This window comes from Emydura macquarii, unplaced genomic scaffold (assembly GCF_026122565.2).
Source record: "Emydura macquarii macquarii isolate MOO-44397 ecotype Brisbane River unplaced genomic scaffold, CSIRO-AGI_Emac_v2 contig_2768, whole genome shotgun sequence".
NCBI classification, from domain to species: domain Eukaryota; kingdom Metazoa; phylum Chordata; order Testudines; family Chelidae; genus Emydura; species Emydura macquarii.
In genome coordinates this window covers 48446543-48466486 of record NW_027132905.1, presented here as the reverse complement: position 1 = coordinate 48466486, position 19944 = coordinate 48446543, and the positions used below count along the sequence as shown (strand labels likewise).

Genomic DNA, 19944 nt, shown 5'->3' with positions numbered 1-19944 from the left:
TTGCCAGCATCGCTTCTGGTAGCAGCAGCAACTTCCTAGCAGGTTTCCTACCCAGGCGTGCACTAAGCTTGCCCAGGTTTGTGAAATCACATGGGACCTCAGGGCTGCTCCTACAGATGCTATCTGTCGATTTTGGAAGCGGGGAGCGCCCCAGAGGCTCAGAGGTGAGTCAGGTGTTTAATCTCTAGCCGCACAATGCTGAAATGACTTAAGTACTGCCCCGCCTGACATTGCTGCCTAATGGGTCCATGGTGTTTCCAAAGCACGGCTCACCGTGGGATCTGTGCACTGGAGAACAATGAAAGGGCCTGATCTGTCCAGGTCCAAGTGGGGGGTGTTGAGCAGCCTCACCCCCACCGAGCACAATGGGCACTGGGCCTCAGCACTCCCAGCAGCTGTTCACCAGGGACAGCTCTGAGGGTGCCCCAATGGGCCAGATCCTTCCAGTCACCTCACCCCGTTCCAAAGCACGTGCTGTTTTTATTCACCTAATTTCTTCATCTCCTTGGGTTTCCTCTCCCTTTCTGTCCTTCCTCTCCGATCAAAGCAATGGACAAACCCGAGGGGCTGATGCTGGCCATCACCAGTGGCAGCAATCTCACTGGGGCTGGTCTTAACTGCCCTGTTCAAGCTGGCAGTCCCCGTCATCCCAGGAGAGCGCTGTGTATCTGTGGGGGGCCCACTCAGAGAGAAGAACTGGACCAGTCAGGTCATTGACTGGTCATCACTACCATTTCACAGAGGGCTTGGATTCATCTCTGAACGTTTTCTGGAATGCTTGCTATAGGGAATCGTACTGGATTTATCTCGGCCCCTGAGCATTAACACAATACAGATACGTTAAACAAAGACATGCCGCCACGTTAGGTTTGAATAGTTTCCTCTAGCAATAGCTACAATATGGACAACCAGAGAAAGTGTGCGTTCTGTTCATTCTCTTCAGATTTCTTTCCCATTTGCTGGCCAGTGTCACCGTTGATTTCAGTGCGTCCTGTCTTGCCTGAATAATTCAGATCATCACACATTGGTGACTTCCAGGCTGCCACAGCGGTCCAAGCGGCTCTGCTCTGGCCTACTTAGCTTCATATCCTCACAGCACTCTTCATTTTTGAGAGATCCATAGTCATCATGGAAATCAATGTCCTTTCCGCTGAATCCCCTTCCGATTTTCCCCAGTGGAAGCTGCAAATGAAATCAGAGGAGTGTAAGGATAATATTGTCATGGGGGAAAAAGAGGCAGGATGCCTGATAGTGTCATGTTGGGGGTGGGGGGGGGGAACTAGATCTGTTTAATCAAGAACTGACCCAAACCTCATCCACTTACAGTCAGAAGTATGATGGTAAAGATGTCACTGCCACAGAGCTCCATATTACAAGAGCTTCCAGATCCAAATTTGCTCAGTATATAAATGAAAAGTTTGTTTTTCTAATTGCCAGCGCTGGAAATTCAATCTGGAAAATGCAGGTACGTCTACACTACAATTAAAAACCCGAGGCTGGCCCACGCCAGTCTATGGAGTTGATGATATTGGCCAGCAAGGGTTGCTAGAAAGCAACATAAGATGATGAACCTACTGCTACCCCAGTGCTCCCTTGATATCTCAAGTGAAAGCTTTGACCCTTTGGATCCACTGCACTGGACTGCCAGCCCAGCACCTATGTGTATAACAGTATTTCTAAGTATTTCTAAGACTATTTTAGAGTATCTCTAAGATTATATATATAGCGCTAATTTTAAAATGAATGCAATTAATTAGTACATTAGCTGACCCATGCCTCTTCTGGTTATTTACATCCCCAATTATCATGGAGATGAAATGACAACTCAAAGCAGAGAATCAGTCATTTCCAGCTGAGAGATGGGAGTAATTTGGACTCGATATTTAAATGGTCCATCCTGTGCAAGTTATAATTGGCTTGTTACTGAGCTTCTCATCACATAAATTCCAGGCTTAAAAATGCCAAGTTTCCCTGGACACAAAGAGGCCTTGCAGTGCAATTTCATTACCTTAAAGAACATGATTTATAGTTGTGGTTCTCAACCTGTGGCCCAATCAGCACACAGCAGCAGCTCATGTGATATCCTCAGTGTCATACAGACAGTATATACATCGTGTGGATGCAGCCCACATAACCCACAGAGAGTGCAAACGTGGCCCACAATGGTAAACAGGTTGAGAACCACTGATTTATAGTCACCCACCTTGCACTGTGCTGCTTAACGCCCTTACTCACACACCCAGTTGATAACAGTTCTCAGCATCAGTGGGAAAAACTGCAGAGGGGTTTACTAGAACAGTCTAGAGGCTTCTAGCCTGCTCTGTTTTTTATTGATCTCTATACCACTTCCATAGGCTGTGATGACGGGACCGTAAAAGTCGACAGATAGAACCTCAGAGGGAGGACAGCAGGAAAAAAAGAGATCCGCTCCAGAGGAAGCAGTAATCAAGTCATATTTTCAAAACAGCTCAGGCCTAGATTTTTCAATAGCGTTTAGTACCCGATTCTGGCCATAGGGTCATGTTTGCTGCCCCACTAGCCACAGACTTACCCTGCTGGCTTTGCATTTTAAGCTGTTCCCCTCCTCCTTGTTCTGCCTGGAAGCGCTGGAGGATCGCCTTAACGAACCCTGTTTGATGAGAGTCAGTGTCCCATAGCGCTCGCTCTTTAGCACACCTGTAGGGCTGAGCAATGAACAGGCACTCATCTTGCAGCAGTTTTTATGTGGAGTCAGTCAGTGAAAGACCCGCGTTCCCAAACTGTTCCAGGTTGGGGGGAAACCCCCCACCCCCAAACCAAACAAGTGGTGGCTGGATATGTTAAAAGGACCGGATCATCTGATGACCAGTTATAACATGCATCCCTGACAGCCAATAACTGAGGCTCAGTTATAACGTACATGCCAGGGCAGAACTAATGTAATCTCAGTCTGCCAAGTGTATTGCGATGGCCGTAGGGATCAAGAAAGAATCTGCCCCCTCCCCCTTTTCTCTCTGTATAGCGATGCCAAGTGGCACTTTTGCCTTCCTCTCATCAGGTCCTGGTGATTGGCCAACAGTCTCAGGAGCCACCATCGCAAGCCAGAGTCAGGCCCAAAACAAAACTTTCAACCAACCTAGTGAATATGGTGATGGGTGTGTGATAAGAGAACCCAAATTGGACCTTAGCCCTAAACTGGCTTGGCCAGAAAATAGATCATTGCACTAGGGAGAGAGCAAGGGGAGAGCAGATTGCAACAGAAAGCAGATGGATGTGCTGGTCCGTACAGCTGACCCTGCTGTGGCACTAGAAGCTCTATTCCAAAGGAGAAATTGCTTTGGCTTGATTCCAGGATTGCTTTTCTTGGGGGGGTTAATTCATCCCCTCTCCTGTGCCATCCATGAGTAGAAGGGCCATCTGCGATCCTTTTGTGCCATGATATAGCCCAGTCCTCACCATTACTCACAGTTCGTGGCACCTGCTCCGTGCCGTCATCCAGTCAGTTTCAATTTGCCTTCCCATCAATCGACACTTTGCCTTCCTACCCCCCAGCATCCATTCCGCCCGTTGCCATAGCTCCCCATGCAGCCACGAATTCTTCCCGCCCTGCCGTGTTATGTGGTGGTGAGACTGTGGCTCAAGGAAATCTTTTTACTGCTCCTCCAATGGCTCGAGGGACACAGGGTCCGAGTCAGGGCCTGCACCTACACCTGCCTCACTTTTGTGCCTTCACGGACATTCCTCTTTTCATCATCTGATCTCACAATTGCTGCCTGGGCCCCAGACAATCTCCGCTGGCCAGCAGTGAGATAGGCTCCAGTCTCATACATCCTCAGCCTTCCCGTTGTCCATGCACGTACTGTGATTTTACACAACTACCTGGGAAGCAACTCTTTTATCTCACCAGACTTACCTCCTCCTTCTCCTGCTGCTGGCCCCTTATTATCTCTCCATCACTGGCTGGCATGCTGCTGTTATTCCCTCTCTGCAGGAGGGAGAAACCAGGTCTGACAACTCCTGATTCCTCTAATGGGAGAAAGGGATTCAGGACGACGCCCCCTGGCTCCCGCTTGGCCACCACCCTGGTCATCTGATATCCTGCCTCATCCCGCACCAGGGATAGCCTGGTGGCAGGCGTATAGAGTCAGCTTCCTCTCACTGCCCCTCTAGCCTGACCTGAAGGGTCCATCTCTGGAAATGAGGGTGGAGACATTTTCTGTACACATTCCAGCCTTGACCTCTCTGCCTGTACTAGCAGTTGGGATGGTGGACCAAAAAAACCCCACTTATTCTCTGTAGGACTCCAAAGGCCCATGATTAGATTATTGCCTTTTTAAAGTCACTCCTGACGTGTTGGATTTGAACAGCTGAGCCAGCAGTGAAATCCTCCCCAGCTCATTAGCAATGCCGTGAGCCACCCTGGTGTCTTTGGGCAGCTGGTTTTGATGCCAGGCGAGTGGGGCTGTGTCTTTGCTGTTCTGGCTGCTGCTTCTCATCTTGACAGTAACAGAGCAGTCGGTAATCAGGACGGGCAGAAACATCCCTTTCTATTGGATGGGTTCGGCAATGTACGGTGCCGACATCCCCAGAACGAAGTTGTCCAACACCTCTAATTATTTGTATAGTATTGACAGCTCAGACACTCTAGGGCTCCCAGTTTGCCTTGGCTTTTAGGGTGTGTGTGAGTGTACATGTGTGCAAACAAAAGCATAATATTTGCAACGTGAACCATCTGTTTTGGGTGAGCAAACTAACCAGAGCCATCTGTACAGGCAGGCCGGCAGAAGCTTCAGTTTCACTGCCTGAACTGGAAATGTACAGGAGAATTTCTGGATACTTGGTTTGAATAAGTCTTGCTTGTGTTGACAGAAGTCCCATGCAGTGAATGAGTGCCGTATGTGCTGTGCAGAGGCCTCTACTCTAAGCTGTCCAAGGTAACAGAAGTCCAGCTCAGACTGTTATACCAAGTTGTTTATGAAAGTCAGCAAAAAAAGGAGATAAACAGACTGATACTAATTGAATTGTTTAGCTGCAAGAACTGTGCTGAGAGGTCTGCAAGGCTCCTGGTAAAGTCACAGGGTGGCGTGACAATGAGCCAAAAGATTCCAGAGATGGGAGGAAATGTTCAGGTTGGAAATCGCTGCCGTATATTTCAGTTGGTGAATGTTAATGGGATGAAGCTGCTGCTCTGGAGGTCACTCCATGGGAGCTGGGGAAGAGAAATGCATGGACTGCCAGGAGTGAGCTGCACCATAATGGCTGCCACCCTGCCCATCGCATGGGACCCCAATATCCACTGTGACACTATTGGGCCTTCATCATCTTGATCCTGAGAGCCATCCTGACCAGACCAGGCCGGAGAGAGGGAACCAATGATCTTACCAGCTGCCCCAGCTTCAGCTCCTTTCCGAAAGATGGCTGGCATGGGAGACTTTGGTTCCTGCTTTCATTTCCTCCTTCATGTGTAATTTTCCTTCCTTGCCTTAATTCTCCTCTTCTTTATCTCCCTCCTTCTGTCTTCTTTCTAAAAATACTCCAGCTCTGCTGGCCAAGACAACGCCATCTTTGCAAGACTGCTGTAAGCCTGTGACCAGAGAGACAAGCTAACGGCAGTGCCTTAAACAGCCTGGGGCTGGAAGAAGTTTGCCAGGCTCGGAGTAGCTGGTAAGACCTTGTGCAGTGCCTGCATTTCTCCAGCAGCCAAGCTGCAAGTGAAAGTCAGCACCAGAAACAGAAGCTGTGTTTTCTATTGTAGCTGTTCTTCTCTCTCCCTTTGTGTGCGTGTGTGTTCTGTCTTAAAGAAAACAGGATTGGACTTCACCAACAGCAACAATAGCAGCTCCAGACCCCCTGGGCTGACTTTGTCTCTTTTTCATCTCGAAAAAGACAGTTGATACCATCTAACAGACCGCCAAACAGGGGTTTCTCCTTATGAACAAAAGCTATATACAGCTAAAATGATTGGATGAAGGGCGACATTTGCTTCCCAACTGACTCAGAACTCCCCAAAGCGCTACCGCCACGAGCACACTAATAATGCTTAGCTAGATTAGATTTGGGTTTACATAATTCAGCTACCGTCACAACAGCTGACTGTATTCTAGCCTCAATCTCCAATCATTTGATGTCAGAGTGAGCGCTGTGCAAAGACTGATGGGACAGACCCACCCTTTGGGGAGTCTCCACAGTGAGCAGAACTTTCAGTAGTGCATCAGAACTTGCCGCCTGTGCATTTATCAGCATTTCATCCATTGGTAGCAGCACTCACTCAGCTTCTTCCATCTGCAAATCAATAGGAGTGAAATGCATTCCCTGTGTGGAAGGCCAGCACAACGGCTTATGTACCACGTAACTCTCACTTAAAACAGAGCATTATCCGATCCGGATGTGATGGTCACCATCTTGGCCAACAACAGGTATTGATAAGCACAGATGCCTAGCACTGAAAGCATAAATCTCTACAGTTTGAGCACAAGAGACAGATTCTGTAGCAGAGGCTATAAGAGACTCATATCCTGTGTGAATTAGGCACAGAGGGGGCACATAATATGGGTTACACAAGAGCACACTGGAGAATTTCACACTAGGATTATAATCCCAAACCATATCTCACTGACCATTACATTTCACTCAGATATCGCTATACTAAGCCCAATTACATTAGATTAAAGCGTTTCAGTTGTCAGGAGCCAGACAGGAAACAGGAGAGACCAAGATGTTGCCAAAGTCTGAGGCCCCTACAATGGCAGGGAATTGATTAGGTGAGAGATGCCCAGATGATCTCAGCAGGTGAACCATACCCCAGAAAAAACACCCCAAGATCCCTACCCATCTGACCTGGGGAAAACTCCTTCACGACCCCAAATCTGGTGATCAGGGAACCCTGAGCATCTGAGCAAGACCCACCAGCCAGGCATCTAGATACTCGATAGTTTACATGTCACCAATCGTATTACCTAAGCACGGATGGGTAGAATGAGTCTCTCTATTGGATCTCAGTGTGAGGCTGCTCCCCTTCTCTACACCAGAGGTGACGCATGGGGGGTGGGGCATGCGGGGTCATGCGCCCTCTTCCCCAGGGTTGCTGCTTGACTTGTACTGAGCATGCTCAGTAATATCTGCTGAAGCCACTGCCCTCACTCTGTCCCCCGATATTGGCAGGTATGGGTCATCTCTGCTCTACGCCCCAATGGAACTTGGGTTACTCTGAACCCTAGACTTGCAATCACATGACTAGGGGCCGGAGCATAGTGAGAAGATGAGAAGATCCATTGGTTTGCCATTGGCGGGTACAGTTAAGGTCGTTGTCTGGAAAACTGCTACAGATGTACAAGATTAGAAAAAGTTGATCCCCTGTGCTAGGAAACTGACATTGCAGCTGTCCTCCCACAGCTTGCATGAGTTCAACATGAAAACCGAGAGCTGCCTAATCTCTGTCTGAATTGTTGCATATACTCCTTGGAAGCCAGTGTGAAAGTAAAGCACTTCATAGCCAATAAGCCTTGTCCAGCTTTGAATTCATTTGAAGTGAAGGTTGGTCCCCGTAGCTAGGGAGAGAGATTTTTAGAACCTTTGCACCATCTCTTGCAAACTAATTAGGTAAACCTGACCGCCTGGCTTCTTTCCTTAGCAAAGGATCATTTTTTAATGATGTGCCTCTGCTTTCAAACTGCGTTCACGGAGCGAAAGTTCACGTGAGGTTTGCCAGGGGGTAGCAAAGTGGGAGCAATGTTCCCACAGAACTGACGGGTTATCATCAGCTTACAAAGAGTTCACCAGCAAACTGCTAGGAGGCAACGTGGATTGTTTTCTTTTATACTTTGTGGAAGGTTGGTCAGTTAAGCCACTTATTAAGGGATTGTGTTTTCACCTAAAACCAGGATAACAACAATGTTAACACAACATTTGGTGGAGGTGTCAAACACAGAAAAGTCAGGAAACAAAGTTCTGGCTACCATGGCAACTGTAACGCATGTAAAGTGAACACCACAGGCAGACTATGGATGTACAGGGGCAGGCCTACAGCCTCTGGGGAAGCCACAGGTTGGAACTGTCAGACTGAAATCTCAGATGCTGAAGTGACCCAGGCCCCCATCTATCTCTCTGCTTCCCAGAGTGGAGGGAGCTGATATCACAATCAGTCACAATACAGCGTAGCTGTCTACATGTTCAAAGGGTTCGATATTAACTAAAGATCCAGCAGCTTTCCTGGTGCCCCACGGGAGCCTCCTTCACCAGCACTGCATTGGATTTGGGATCATGGGAACGGCCCTGCCGACCTCACTGGATTTCCATGAAGTAGCATGACCTCCTGCTGGCAATCTTCTCTGGTTGCTACTGTGTAGTCCTGAGGCCTCTCTGCTGGACAGAAGAGAGGTACCAGAGCGGCAGGGATTAGTGGTTCTGTTTCGGAGTCCAGGAGCTGCCCTCTTTGCCCCATCAGTAGGCCCCCCCATCTGTCACCCCCATGGAGGTTTCTTGGGCCTTCCATTGGTGTTTCCACAGTAGGGTACGAGCTGTTCCATGTTTTGTCTTGCTCTGGACACATTTCTGACTTTCAGAACTGGAGCTTGGCTGAAGAAGAATGATAACACTCTCACTGCCATCACCACATTCTGGATGTGATCGAGGAAACTTTCCTAACTTTTCCTAAGGGCTTTTCTGTGCTTGATGGTGAGATCTCGAAACCAAAGCCAGACAATCAAGGAAGCAGAGAGCTTTGGAAAATGAAATCCGAGGCTTTAACCCACTGGGGCTGTAAGATAAGAACTGAAGTGGTATCCTAGAGACAGGAAATTTGAAAGAGTTGAACAGAAGTTTAATGTAGCTTTGCAGAATTAGGAACAGATGGCTAGCGATGGCGTAGGCTGGAGGGAGAGCGAAAGCAGTGGGGGGGTAAGTTGTCAGCTATGATAAAACACCGAGGAAACCTTGTTTGGATACGGATCTCAGACACGGTATGCCTACTGCAGCTCAAATGTCATAGCAAGGTTCTCTGGAGCACAGCAAACAGTTCCACAGATTAGAAACTGGGAAAGATTCAGCCTCACTCGGCATGAAATTCACTCCTATGCAGACCAGCCCTATGCACCACTTACATCCTCAGTATAGGACTAACGTTGTGCAAAGACCTTGTGCTAGCCTGCTGTACAGCACTGGGTTACTATAGAAGGTAGCACCTTACCTAGGTGAGGTCCATCTAGTTGCTGTCAGAGAGAGCTCGTGATGTAGGGATCTCCTCTCCTTAGTTGGCAGTATCCCAGACAGAAAAGAGCTCTGTATTTTATATACATCGGTAATCTGGTGACTCACGGTTATACCGCTGAAGATCCAACCCACGTCACCACCGTATGACACTTTGTTCCCCTCTAGTGGCTGGTCCACATAAGAGGTTAATGGGCTACCAACTAAGGGGATTTAGTCCTTTAGGTCAAGCAGTAGAGGTTCATGCATTTAGTATGAGGTCAAGAGTGAAATCCTTGTTGACGACCCAATGTGAGCCATCATCACAAAGAGATTTCCTGATTTACAGCGGGAAAGCCTCACATACACTCCATTGGGTTTGCACATATTGTCATTTGAGGGCAGAATTTGACCCAAAGGGGTTTGTTTCATTCGTAGTTATTTAAATTCTGACTGTGGAGACGACCAATCTCTAGCTTTGCCCAATGGCAGGTGGGCCACCAATGGCAATTTTGAACATTTTAGCTTTTGGTCCAACCCGAAACAATTCTTGCCCGACTTTTCGAAATTGCCAACAAACCGAAAAATCCATTATTCACTCAGCCATAAGTGGAGCCACAAACTGACGCTTCCAGTCATGACACGCTGCATGGTCGCTTTGTGATAGCACAGAAGGACTGACTAAGTTAAGACCATCACAAGCATTTTTCACATTCAGGCCTCAGTCTGGATTTTAACTGAAGCCACAGCGTGGTGCCCTAAGCCATTGTGCTTTATGACACTTATGGCCAGTGGATGTAAGTTCATCTGCTACACTGATCAGAGGCCCAAATTTCTTCTTGGAAATATTTCCTGCTATCTCCCTCTGGCACGATGCTAGGGTATTACTGGCTGGGTAAAAGATCCTAAGTAATTAAATGGTTTTTTAAGGAGATATGGGGTGGGGAGATTTCTTCTGCTTCCAGTTGGCAAGTAGGTGTGGGAACAGAGCAGTGTACTCGTTGCTGGTTCTATTGGACTTCTAATTGGATGTTTTTCTAAAAGATACGATCAAGGAAATCACCTGGGGAAGTTCTATAACCCTGTGTTATACAGGAGGTCCGATCTGATGATCACAATGGCTCCTTCTACCCTTGGAATCTATGAATCTATACCAGAAAACAAAAGAAGTCAGTACAAATCAACAGAGACCAGTAAAAACCAGTGGAGACCAACTGGAGGATTCTAATGGAACCCACTGGAATGTCCATTGGGGAAGAGGACTTTCCCCATAGAAAGTTGAAGGAGCTTCTGTGATTTGTCTTTTTACATTCCACAGAGTTCCCAGCCCGAGAGCAGCTGAATGACAGCAAATAAGGAGCCCGCACAGCAGAGAGATGAATTGAGAGCACTATGTTCAACGGGTGGGCCATCAAAACACATATTCTTCTGCTCAGAGGCCTCCTCAGACCAAGTGTCCTAAAAGCCACAAACTGTCCTGAGGATTTATTTAAATATTTAATATTTGTAGAGATATACATACTATAATGATATTTTGCATGGTCACATGTGTATCTCAAAGCAAATTACAAACATTAATGCTCCTGTGAGGTAGGTAAGTATCATTATGTCCACTTTACAGATGAGTAAACTGAGGCACAGACAGGTTAAATGACTTGCCCAAGGCCACAGAGTGAGTCGGTGGCAGAGCAAGAGTAGAACCCAAGAGTCCTGACTCCCATTTCTCATGCTGTCACTACTGGAACACACTCCTTGCCTATGTTTTTTTTATGCATTTCCGAAACATGACAAATGTACACATTGCCAAGATACAGTAACAAGATTGTTTGGAAATAGCACAGGCAGCTTCATTACGATTTTAATATTAGGCAAATGTTAAATAAACTAAATTAAAAGAACAGCACACAGTGAGTTCAGCTCCCAATGGTGATGAATCCTTATCAGCCAAAAGGATAACCTATTCCTTACATTTACCAAACTCCACCATGTATTTCCCTCCTGTCAAGTCCACACTGACTGCCTGACTCCAACACTCTGCTTTGGACAATTCCTCCTGTTGCTGGGGTGGAAACATAGAAAAGCAGATTCTCAGAATTATCCCCAAGGTGATATTTCAGCTGGGATGGTACTGAACACTGTAGAGAATAAATAACTTCAGTGCTGCCAAACATGAGAGGTACCAGGTAATCCTGGAGTCCACTGGCTTGCCCATGGCATGACAGAAACATTGGGTTGAGTAACAGCAATACATCTGCACAGGTGCTTACATCCTGATGCCTCTGGGCAATGCCGTATCTGTCCCTGCTTCATCCTTGGGAACCCCCGTCATTCACTCTGCTTTCAGAATTCACTTGTGCGAGGACAGAATCCAGGCTTCCTTTCCAAGACTGTGCAGGGCAGTTGCCTATGAAGTTTGGAATAGCTGTTGCCTCTCTCCCCAGTTCAACCGTCAGCCAGCCTGAGGCACTTGAGACCTTTAAGGATGATGGATTCCAGGGTTTCCTCTGATATCCTTGGGCAGGACTCGGCGCAGAAGCCATCTCTTCTTTCCCAGACTGTCCATTGGGTAGGCTGCACTCAGCAGAGTTAAGCAGTGAAAAGGAACCAGGGGAAGGGTGGGTGACTCCCTCTTTTAGTCCATGCAAAAATCAGTGCTTAGCTTATTCTTCGTTATCTCCTCCCCGGCTGCTTTTGGGCTATTTTTAGCTAAAATAAAGGATCAGTTGATTGATATTGGGGTGAATGTAGCTGACAAAATCACCCCTTACTCACCACAGGGTGAAAGTCACCTCTTTGCAGAGCTCCAGCACTGAAACTTACATCCCAACTTAAACCCATAGAGTTTAACTCCAATTTAAATCCCACTTACACCCATAGAGTTTAATTGTGACTTGAGTGGTCTATAGGCCGTATGATGGTAAATAGTGAGTTTTGTGCTGGCTTTTTGCACAGGGGTAATGCCTTTATCAGATAGCTCCCCTCCTCCCTAGTACAGTACTCGAGAATGACTGTCTGTGGAGACTGACTACACATATATACGTCTTCTTGAGCATCTGTTCTACTGGGAAAGGACCACATGATGGTCTGTGTTTGAGTGCGAGGTCGACATTTGCATATAGGGCCTGATCCAGTGTCTACTGAAATGAATGGGAGCCTTTGGGGGCGGGGTGCGCCCAGCAAAGTGTAGAAAGGAGGTGCTCAGAACTTAGCATTTGGTGTCTGAATGAAGTGTGTCGCCTTTATGGCTATTCTAGTTCTTTAGAGAATTTCTATTTCAGAAGCCTCTTGGCTTTGCCGCCTGGAGAATTCCCGCCCTTTGAACGGGTCTGTTCTTTTGACAGGAGCTCAGGTCAGCAGCCGCCTCTCCGTGTTTTTAACATCATTCCTCCTTCTTAAATTCGTTGCACCGCAAGAAATAAAATGCAACGCTCCCCTCCCGCACCATTCCTTCCGGGATGTCCCCAGGAGCCACTGACTCCATTTGGGGATGGTGGGACTTGTTACTGAGGCCGCAGACATCCAGCACACAATGGGCTTGATCTAAAAGCCCTTGGAAGTCAAGGGAAGGTATCCCATTGACTTTCATTTGATGGGCGTTGGATCAGGCCCAACCAGAGTTACATGCTGGTGGGTTAACAAGGAATCTGCTCCCAGGCTGCTCTGCAGCTGCTTCTGCATGAGAAAGCTGGAGCAGCCCCCACCGTTGCTGTTCCCCCTGTGTGCAGGGACAAAAGGAGTGACTGGTGGATCTGTGGATGATTGCCGGATCCACTAGCCCTATCTCCATCTCCTCTCTTAGTCCCATCCCTCCCTCCAGACCTCCCTGCATCTGCAGAGAACAGCACGATGGCAGAGAGGGGGTTGCCGACTCCCTGACTGTGTTCCCACCATCCTGTCCCCCACGTTCCCCGCAGAACTGCATCATCCCCAGTGAGTCCATGAGAAGGGGCAGGAATTTTCCCCCCCTCCTCCCGGAGAGCCAGTGAGTGAGCGCGGTAAAGGGCCTCACTTGTCTGGGTTCACGATGGCGTTCATCTCCTCTGCTAGGTGCCTCCTCAGGATGTGCTTGCTGCTAGGGATGCCCAGAGCCGTCGCCATGGCTTCTGCATTGAATGTGGGCTCCAGCATGAGCACAGCCCCATGCACACCACTGTTCATCAGGTTGTCTGCATACTCCTAAAAGCAACAACCAGAGCACAGGTTTAGCGGACAAGAAAGGACACCTCTGCCCCCTCCCCTGGTATGGCTGATGCTGTTCACAGCTGCTAGGCCAGCAGAGAGCCTGACGGGTTTCTCGATCCTGCATGACCGCCAGGCCCCTGGAACCATGTCCATGCTGCTTAACTATTTCTATCGGTGACGCTTCAAATGCCCTCCTGAAAGCTGAGTGCTGAAGACTGAGCACTCACTCTTGTCCCCCGCTTGGCCCTGCGCTTTGGGAGTGCAACGCACGGCAGAAGTAAAGTTGTTCAGCTTTTCAACGTCCTCGGTCAGGGTGAAATTCAGAGCACCGAGGGGCGCACGGGCCCTGGTGCCAGCTCTCTGCATGGGGGTGAATTCCCACCTTTAGTTTTTACAGTCTGTACAAGAACTTGGCATGCTCTAGCAATGGGATTTCAGGGCACATTCCCTGGACATTATTTCTTTTTCTCTGTGCTCTTTGCAAGTTTTACATGAAGAGTAAAAACCCAACAAGTTCTTAGTGCCTGTCGGGCACTTTCCACTCCTTCAGGGTGTGTCTTCATTGCACAGTTAACTCGGGTGATTGGCATCTGGGTCTGAACATCCAGGTTAGCCAAGCCTGGGCATAAGCAGCCACACTGCAAATCCCTACCTGAGTCACTGTGTCCTCACAGGTGTTGCACTCATCCGTTTGTGTCGCTAGGTCGCTAGGCACACCCCATGGTTCTTAGCACTACAGTTTCTCAGGGAATTTTGGGGGAACTTGTCTGCACACAGGAGGAATTGTGGGAAGACATTGGAGGACTGCGTCCGCCCTTAAATAGTTTAGCCTTCATCCTCACTGCAAAGTGGGTGGGTGATCAGCCCGAGTGGAAGTGGCACCTATACCTACACGTCAAGCTGGGCCAGCTAGTTGAAAGAGCCGCCACACAGGGGTGCGAGGGTTTTGTGTGTGGTTGGGAGGAGGTTTGGGGGGCAACACCCAAATAAGAGCCCGAGTTGACTCTGTAGTTCCCCTTGATGCTCTTTACTTATGGGGCAGCTGCTTCCCCATTCGCAGGCAGCAAGTCCACCATACTGCAACCACAAACCCTCTGCACCGGAGAATTACTGCAGAACAACGCAGCACTTTTTATGTATATACATTCAAGAAAACCTCGGTCATGTGAGGCAACATCACCCCTTGGGAAGAGCATTAACTTCCTGATCCCAGCTGATGTGTCACTGCCAGCAGGACCTGACGGTGCTTTGGGGCACAACCTAAGGCAGTGGGGAGAGGCGGTTCAGCTGGCTAAGCACTCATCCTCCCGAAGGGGACTTCCTGTGGTCATCCCGCACTGCTATGTGTTGTTAAACTTCACAGTCTGTCATGGAACCATATGCTATGGTTTTGGGCACTGGTGTTTTTCTCTGGCTGTAGCCTTCAGCAAGGAAGACACATTTATTCCTTCACATACACAGCCTGTGCACATCAGCAGAACTGCCAGCCCCAAGCATTCAAACATCATGAGACAGGCCTCAGGCAAATCATGAGATTGGCTTAAAAAAAATCACAAATTGTGGGGTTATTTTGGTTTGTCTTCCGGTTTCTGAGCCATTAGGGTGCACTCAGTTCACATTTTAAGGCTTTTCTCCGCAACCAGGAGGGCTAGAAAATTACATTTAAAATACAAAATAAAGAAAGCAAGCTGAGATTCTCATATAATCACTTGGCTCCAGGAGCTGAGGCTTTAGGGACAACACAGTAAAGCTGCGAGAGATGGCGATACTGGTATATGTACAAAAGGGGACAGGACAAATAACATTTGAGAGATTAGTGGAACGTTCTGGTCTCTACATGGTGATTCCTTTTCTCCTCCTGCACCGAATTTCACCACTGAACTGCCAGCCTTCCATGGGACACCAAGGCCGATTGAACCAAACGCTCCGGACAGGAACCTATAGCGCAACGCATGCTGCAAGTCTCAGCAAAAGCCACAAGCCGTTTCCTTGCAAGCAGGTCCTACCTTCAGATCGATGTCTCGCACCCACTTGAGCACCCGTTGATTTGTCCAGACAAGAGGATCGACGTTCTGTGTCGTGCACCGAGCCCTCCGCTCTTGCAGAACCTACACACCGGGACGTTAACGTTATTGACAATAGAAAAGGCCCTGCCTTCTCCTTATTCAGCTCTCCTAAAGACTCACTTCTTCCACAAACATCACAGCTGTACCCTCTTCTGCCTTTGCAGAGCCTGCCTGGGGTCCTGCAGTCCCATCCCCTGGGATCTTGGATGGTCAGAGGGGAGCAACTCAGTAAATTATTTGAGACCCAGACCAATAAGAAATGGTTCAAAGGGGGGATCAATTCTTGAATTATGAAGGTGGCTGAGGTAATATATTTGATTGGACCAACTTCTGTTAATGAAAGAGACAAATTTTCCAGCTTACACAGAGCTCTTCTTCAGGACCTGGGTAAGTTCCAAACTGCGTGTCTTTCACCACCAGAAGTTGGTCCAATGAGAGACATTATATCTCCCACCTTGTGTCTCTAACATCCCGGGACTGACACAGCTACAGTACTGCAAACCGTCCAACCGACCATCCATCCAATCTGCCTAGGAAGAAGAATCACTTGATGGGGAGGCAAAATGGGTTAACATTACCTGCAGAATTGCCAAACCTTCCAACAACGACAGGGTTTGAGTTCAATGCAGCCCTTCTGTTCCCCTTCCTCACCCAAGCTAAGGGGTTATTTTGTTCCTGGCTCAGTTTCGAATGAGCCTTGTGGGGTGAGAGCTGCTCCAGCAAAGTTGAGGAACTCTGAAATCTCCACTCCCTGGGGTTGCTGAGTGGTACGGCTATTTATATAAAAAAGGCCGATGGGAGATGAGAATGCTCTGTCCCTAATGTAATTGATGTATTAGAGACAGGAACTGGGAATGCAGCGCACTCAGAGGAACTGCACTGACCTGGAGTAAAATACTAATGCTGCGATAGAAAGACAAATAGTTCAACCCACGATGTTAAGTACACTGGAGCAACCCAAACCTCCTGGTTTAACCCTTTCTCGTCTCACCTCTTTGCTGAAGTTGACTTGAAAAAGCAGCTCTATTCCCAGCAATATGCTGACCTGGTGGAACTTTTTAGACACATTGAGGTACTTCTCCAAGTCTCGTTTCATCAGTGAGTTTAGCATCCTTCCATCAATGAGGTGATTTTGGAAAGCCTGGGAATATTGAGACAGTCCAATATCATTCAGCCAGGCCTTGGCTACCCAGTGGTGATCCAGTTCAGAGGCTTTAGACAAGCTGTGGAGTGTAAGAAGACGGAGATATAAGAAGGTAATCAAGGTACATAATTCATCTGTTATCCTGTATTAAAAATCATGCAAATACCTTGCAAAGGTTATGGGCTGGATTCTCTGGTCCACTCCAACCACTTTGTGTCACTGAGATGGTGCAAAGGGATTAGATTCTGGCAGGAGATCTCCAGTGGAAAATTTGCTTTGTGGAGGGGAACTATTCCCTGGCATAAAGCCAGTGGAGGTGGCTCCAGCCCCAGCAGTTCCCACCTCCAGCTGGCTTAAGGGACATGCCAGAGAAGGGGTAGGAGTGTGGCAGACGTGAGTTAGGGATGAGCTCAGGGCAGGCAAAAAGTAGGGCAAACTGGAGCTCCATTACAGTGATTCTCCACTGCTGCAAGATCTCTATAGAGATTTCACTGGCTGGAGTAGGATCACTCACATGCATAAAGTCAAGCACATGATTAAGTCTTTTGCTGGATTGGGACCTAAATTATGGTGGGGATTTCTACATATGCTTTAAAGTCTTGTTTTGTTCCCTACATTTAAAAACAAAACAGGAAAAGTGCTGACTGCTTGGGTGCTGTGTTGATTATTGTGACTTCCCCCCTCTTTGAAAAAATTCCAATAAAGGGTGCATGCCATGATTCCGCTTCGCCCGTCCCCTTTAAAGGAATAGCCGGAGTTGCCTCTACAGACAGATAAGGGATACACCCATGCTGCTCACCGACTAGCCACAGGATGTCAGCATTGCAGCATGGAAGAGCATGGGGGAGGCACACAGGCAGGTGTGTTCTTTTAACGGGACCGGCAAATCCTGAATTGCGGCAGTGGAGCATACATTTCTGCATGCTTCTAATGTCTGCCTTATGTTTCGTAAGGGAATGCCAAGGGAGGTGAGGCCCAGCACCAGGAGACGTGCATCCGTGTTAATCACTAGATGCCTCCACCAACGACAAACACCACACAGTAAAGGTGGAAGAAACAAGCAACTCTGAGCCTGATTCTCATGCTGCTTATCCTGAATGTACAGCCACATAACCCCATGTGTTTCCTTAGAGCCACTTGTGATTTGCTGGCACAGGCTTGTGTTTGTTCACTTACAACTATCTGGGAGTTGCCCAGCTGCTGTGGCAATCGGCTCTACATCATTAAATAGATTAATTAATTAAAGGATGAATTAATTCGTCATTAAGCTAGCCTCACCATCCCTATTCCCAGCTCTGAAGTTTATAATAAAGCAGGAACTGAGCAGAAAGCCTGGCTAATTTTCTCCCTTAGCATTGGCAAGTTACAGCACACTCTGCTGACTAGCTGCTTTCCTCTCTTACTCTGCGGAGGCAGGGCTTTCTCAGAACGGATCTCACGGGTGGGAAACCCCAAAGAACTCTTTCAGATGCAGGCGAAATAGCAGTTCACAAATGGTTCTTTCCTCTGGGCACGTCATCCGTTCCCATAAAGCGCGGCCAGGGCCCGAGCATCATTTTTTCAGGCCCAGTACAAACTTGTAACACGGGCCCCCTCCCATGTTACAAATCCCCAAGATTTGCAAATCTCACAAGATCTGGACAATAGACACATAGATACAGGGAAACACGTTTCTATAAATATCCACAGGCATGAGCTACAATTTAGCCTCCATTTTTTCCTTATGATAATGGGGGTTGCAGCCTGGGCTGGGCCCCCGCAGGGCCTCTGGGCCCTGGTAAAGTGTACCTTTCCTCCCCCCATGTGGGGGCCCTGAGCCAGGTACTTGCAGACTTTGACTATACAAGACATTTGGACTTGCCAAAAAATAATTGATTACCCCTGACATAGAACCTGGTTTTAATGCTTTAAGATCTATTGTGAAGGTAAAGATAGACAAGCAGCTTCACTCAATCCATCCAACCTGTATGTCTAAAGTAGGTAAAACTTCAATAGCCCTTTACTAGCCTGGTGGGCCTTATGTAAAACCTGGGTATGGATTCTCTAAGCATATGTCTGCTTCATTAGTTTTAAATCCTACTCCAGGAACCAGAGGAGATATTTCCATAACACTAAATACTACCAGGTAGAAGACTGACAGCTCTTTGTTTTGCTTCTACTGGAGTCATTTAATATTAGGAAAACCTTGTTCTAGCCTCCTTTCTTTTTCTGAATTGCTAGCCAGGCTCACTCCCAAATCCTACTGGGGTGTTTCGGTTGTTGTTGTCGGTTTTGTGCATCAAATGCAGAAGACAGAAGAGTTTGATTTTTTTTGTTTTTAATCACTGAGGCGGCTCTGTGAGGAACAGCAACATACACTAGAGTTGATTAATTAACTGAGCAAAAATGACGGGGAAGTCACTGAAGGAAGTAATTATGCAAAACAAAAGAGTCAGTTTTGTTAAAGTGAGTTTTCTCTCAGACTAAGCAGAGCAGTAAGGATTTTTCCCTGGCATTTGTTCCCCCCCCCCGGCTCACTTTTGCACTCTTTCTTCCCCCTGCCCTCCAGAAAATGTGACTGTTTTGTGAGGATAACATGTGAATACACACACAAACATGCACACATGAATACACGTGTGTGCACATGCTCATGTACACATACATACCTGCATATGCATACATACACGCACACCTGCATGGGGCCACACGTGCATGCACACACAAGCATGCATACACACATAGTGAATGCAGAAAGTGGGATTCCAGTGCCCGCAGGGGGAGCTTACCATTTGCCTGCTTCAGCGTCCCTGTAATCCTCTATTGCCAGCCTGAGTTTGCGGCGGTGGAGGGAGCTACATACCCCAAGCCCTGTCGCCAAATCTTCATCGCTCAGACTTAGCAGCATCTGCTCTCCACACAAAAAAAAACCAAAAACCCAACTATTGATTTAGGTCACTTACATAACAGCAATACAGTCTGCAGTGTGGGTTTGTAAAAACTATATCCCAAAATGCTTTACAGAGTTAACTAACAAAACAATAGAGAAGGGAGGAAGTGGTTAAGGTGCTAGGCTGGAGTCCAGGCAATCTGGGTTCTGTTCCTGGCTCTGCCACAAACTCCCTGCGTTATCTTGGGCACGCCACTTTGTCTTTGTGCCTTGGTGTCCCCATCTGTGAAATGGGGATAATGATTTTTCCCACCCTCGTGGAGGTGAATTAACTGATTGATCCTATAGGGAGGCGCGTCATAGAGAAGCGAACCAATAAAAATAACATCAACAGAGATTAAACAACAACAGTGGGTGAGAGCAAAGGGGGGAAACAGATTTGAAATGCGGTGCAGAACTGTTGCACGTGACAGAAGCTGCGGAGGAGAAGGCTCTCACCGCAGCCGGGACCAGACTATGTGTGT

General features: G+C 47.7%; 1 protein-coding gene across 1 annotated transcript in view; it reads right to left on the bottom strand.

Moving 5' to 3' along the window:
- Nucleotides 1–312: 312 nt before the first annotated feature.
- KAZN (kazrin, periplakin interacting protein) overlaps nucleotides 313–19944 on the bottom strand; it is a 612234-nt gene continuing 592602 nt past the window's right edge. Inside the window, exons 12-17 of the mRNA XM_067567481.1 lie at nucleotides 19320–19438; nucleotides 16402–16633; nucleotides 15351–15452; nucleotides 13172–13338; nucleotides 2552–2684; nucleotides 313–1182 (exon numbers count right to left, since the gene is read on the bottom strand). Coding sequence (XP_067423582.1) covers nucleotides 1018–1182; nucleotides 2552–2684; nucleotides 13172–13338; nucleotides 15351–15452; nucleotides 16402–16633; nucleotides 19320–19438 — 918 coding nt within the window. The 3' untranslated portion in view covers nucleotides 313–1017. The remainder of the gene's footprint in view (nucleotides 1183–2551; nucleotides 2685–13171; nucleotides 13339–15350; nucleotides 15453–16401; nucleotides 16634–19319; nucleotides 19439–19944) is intronic.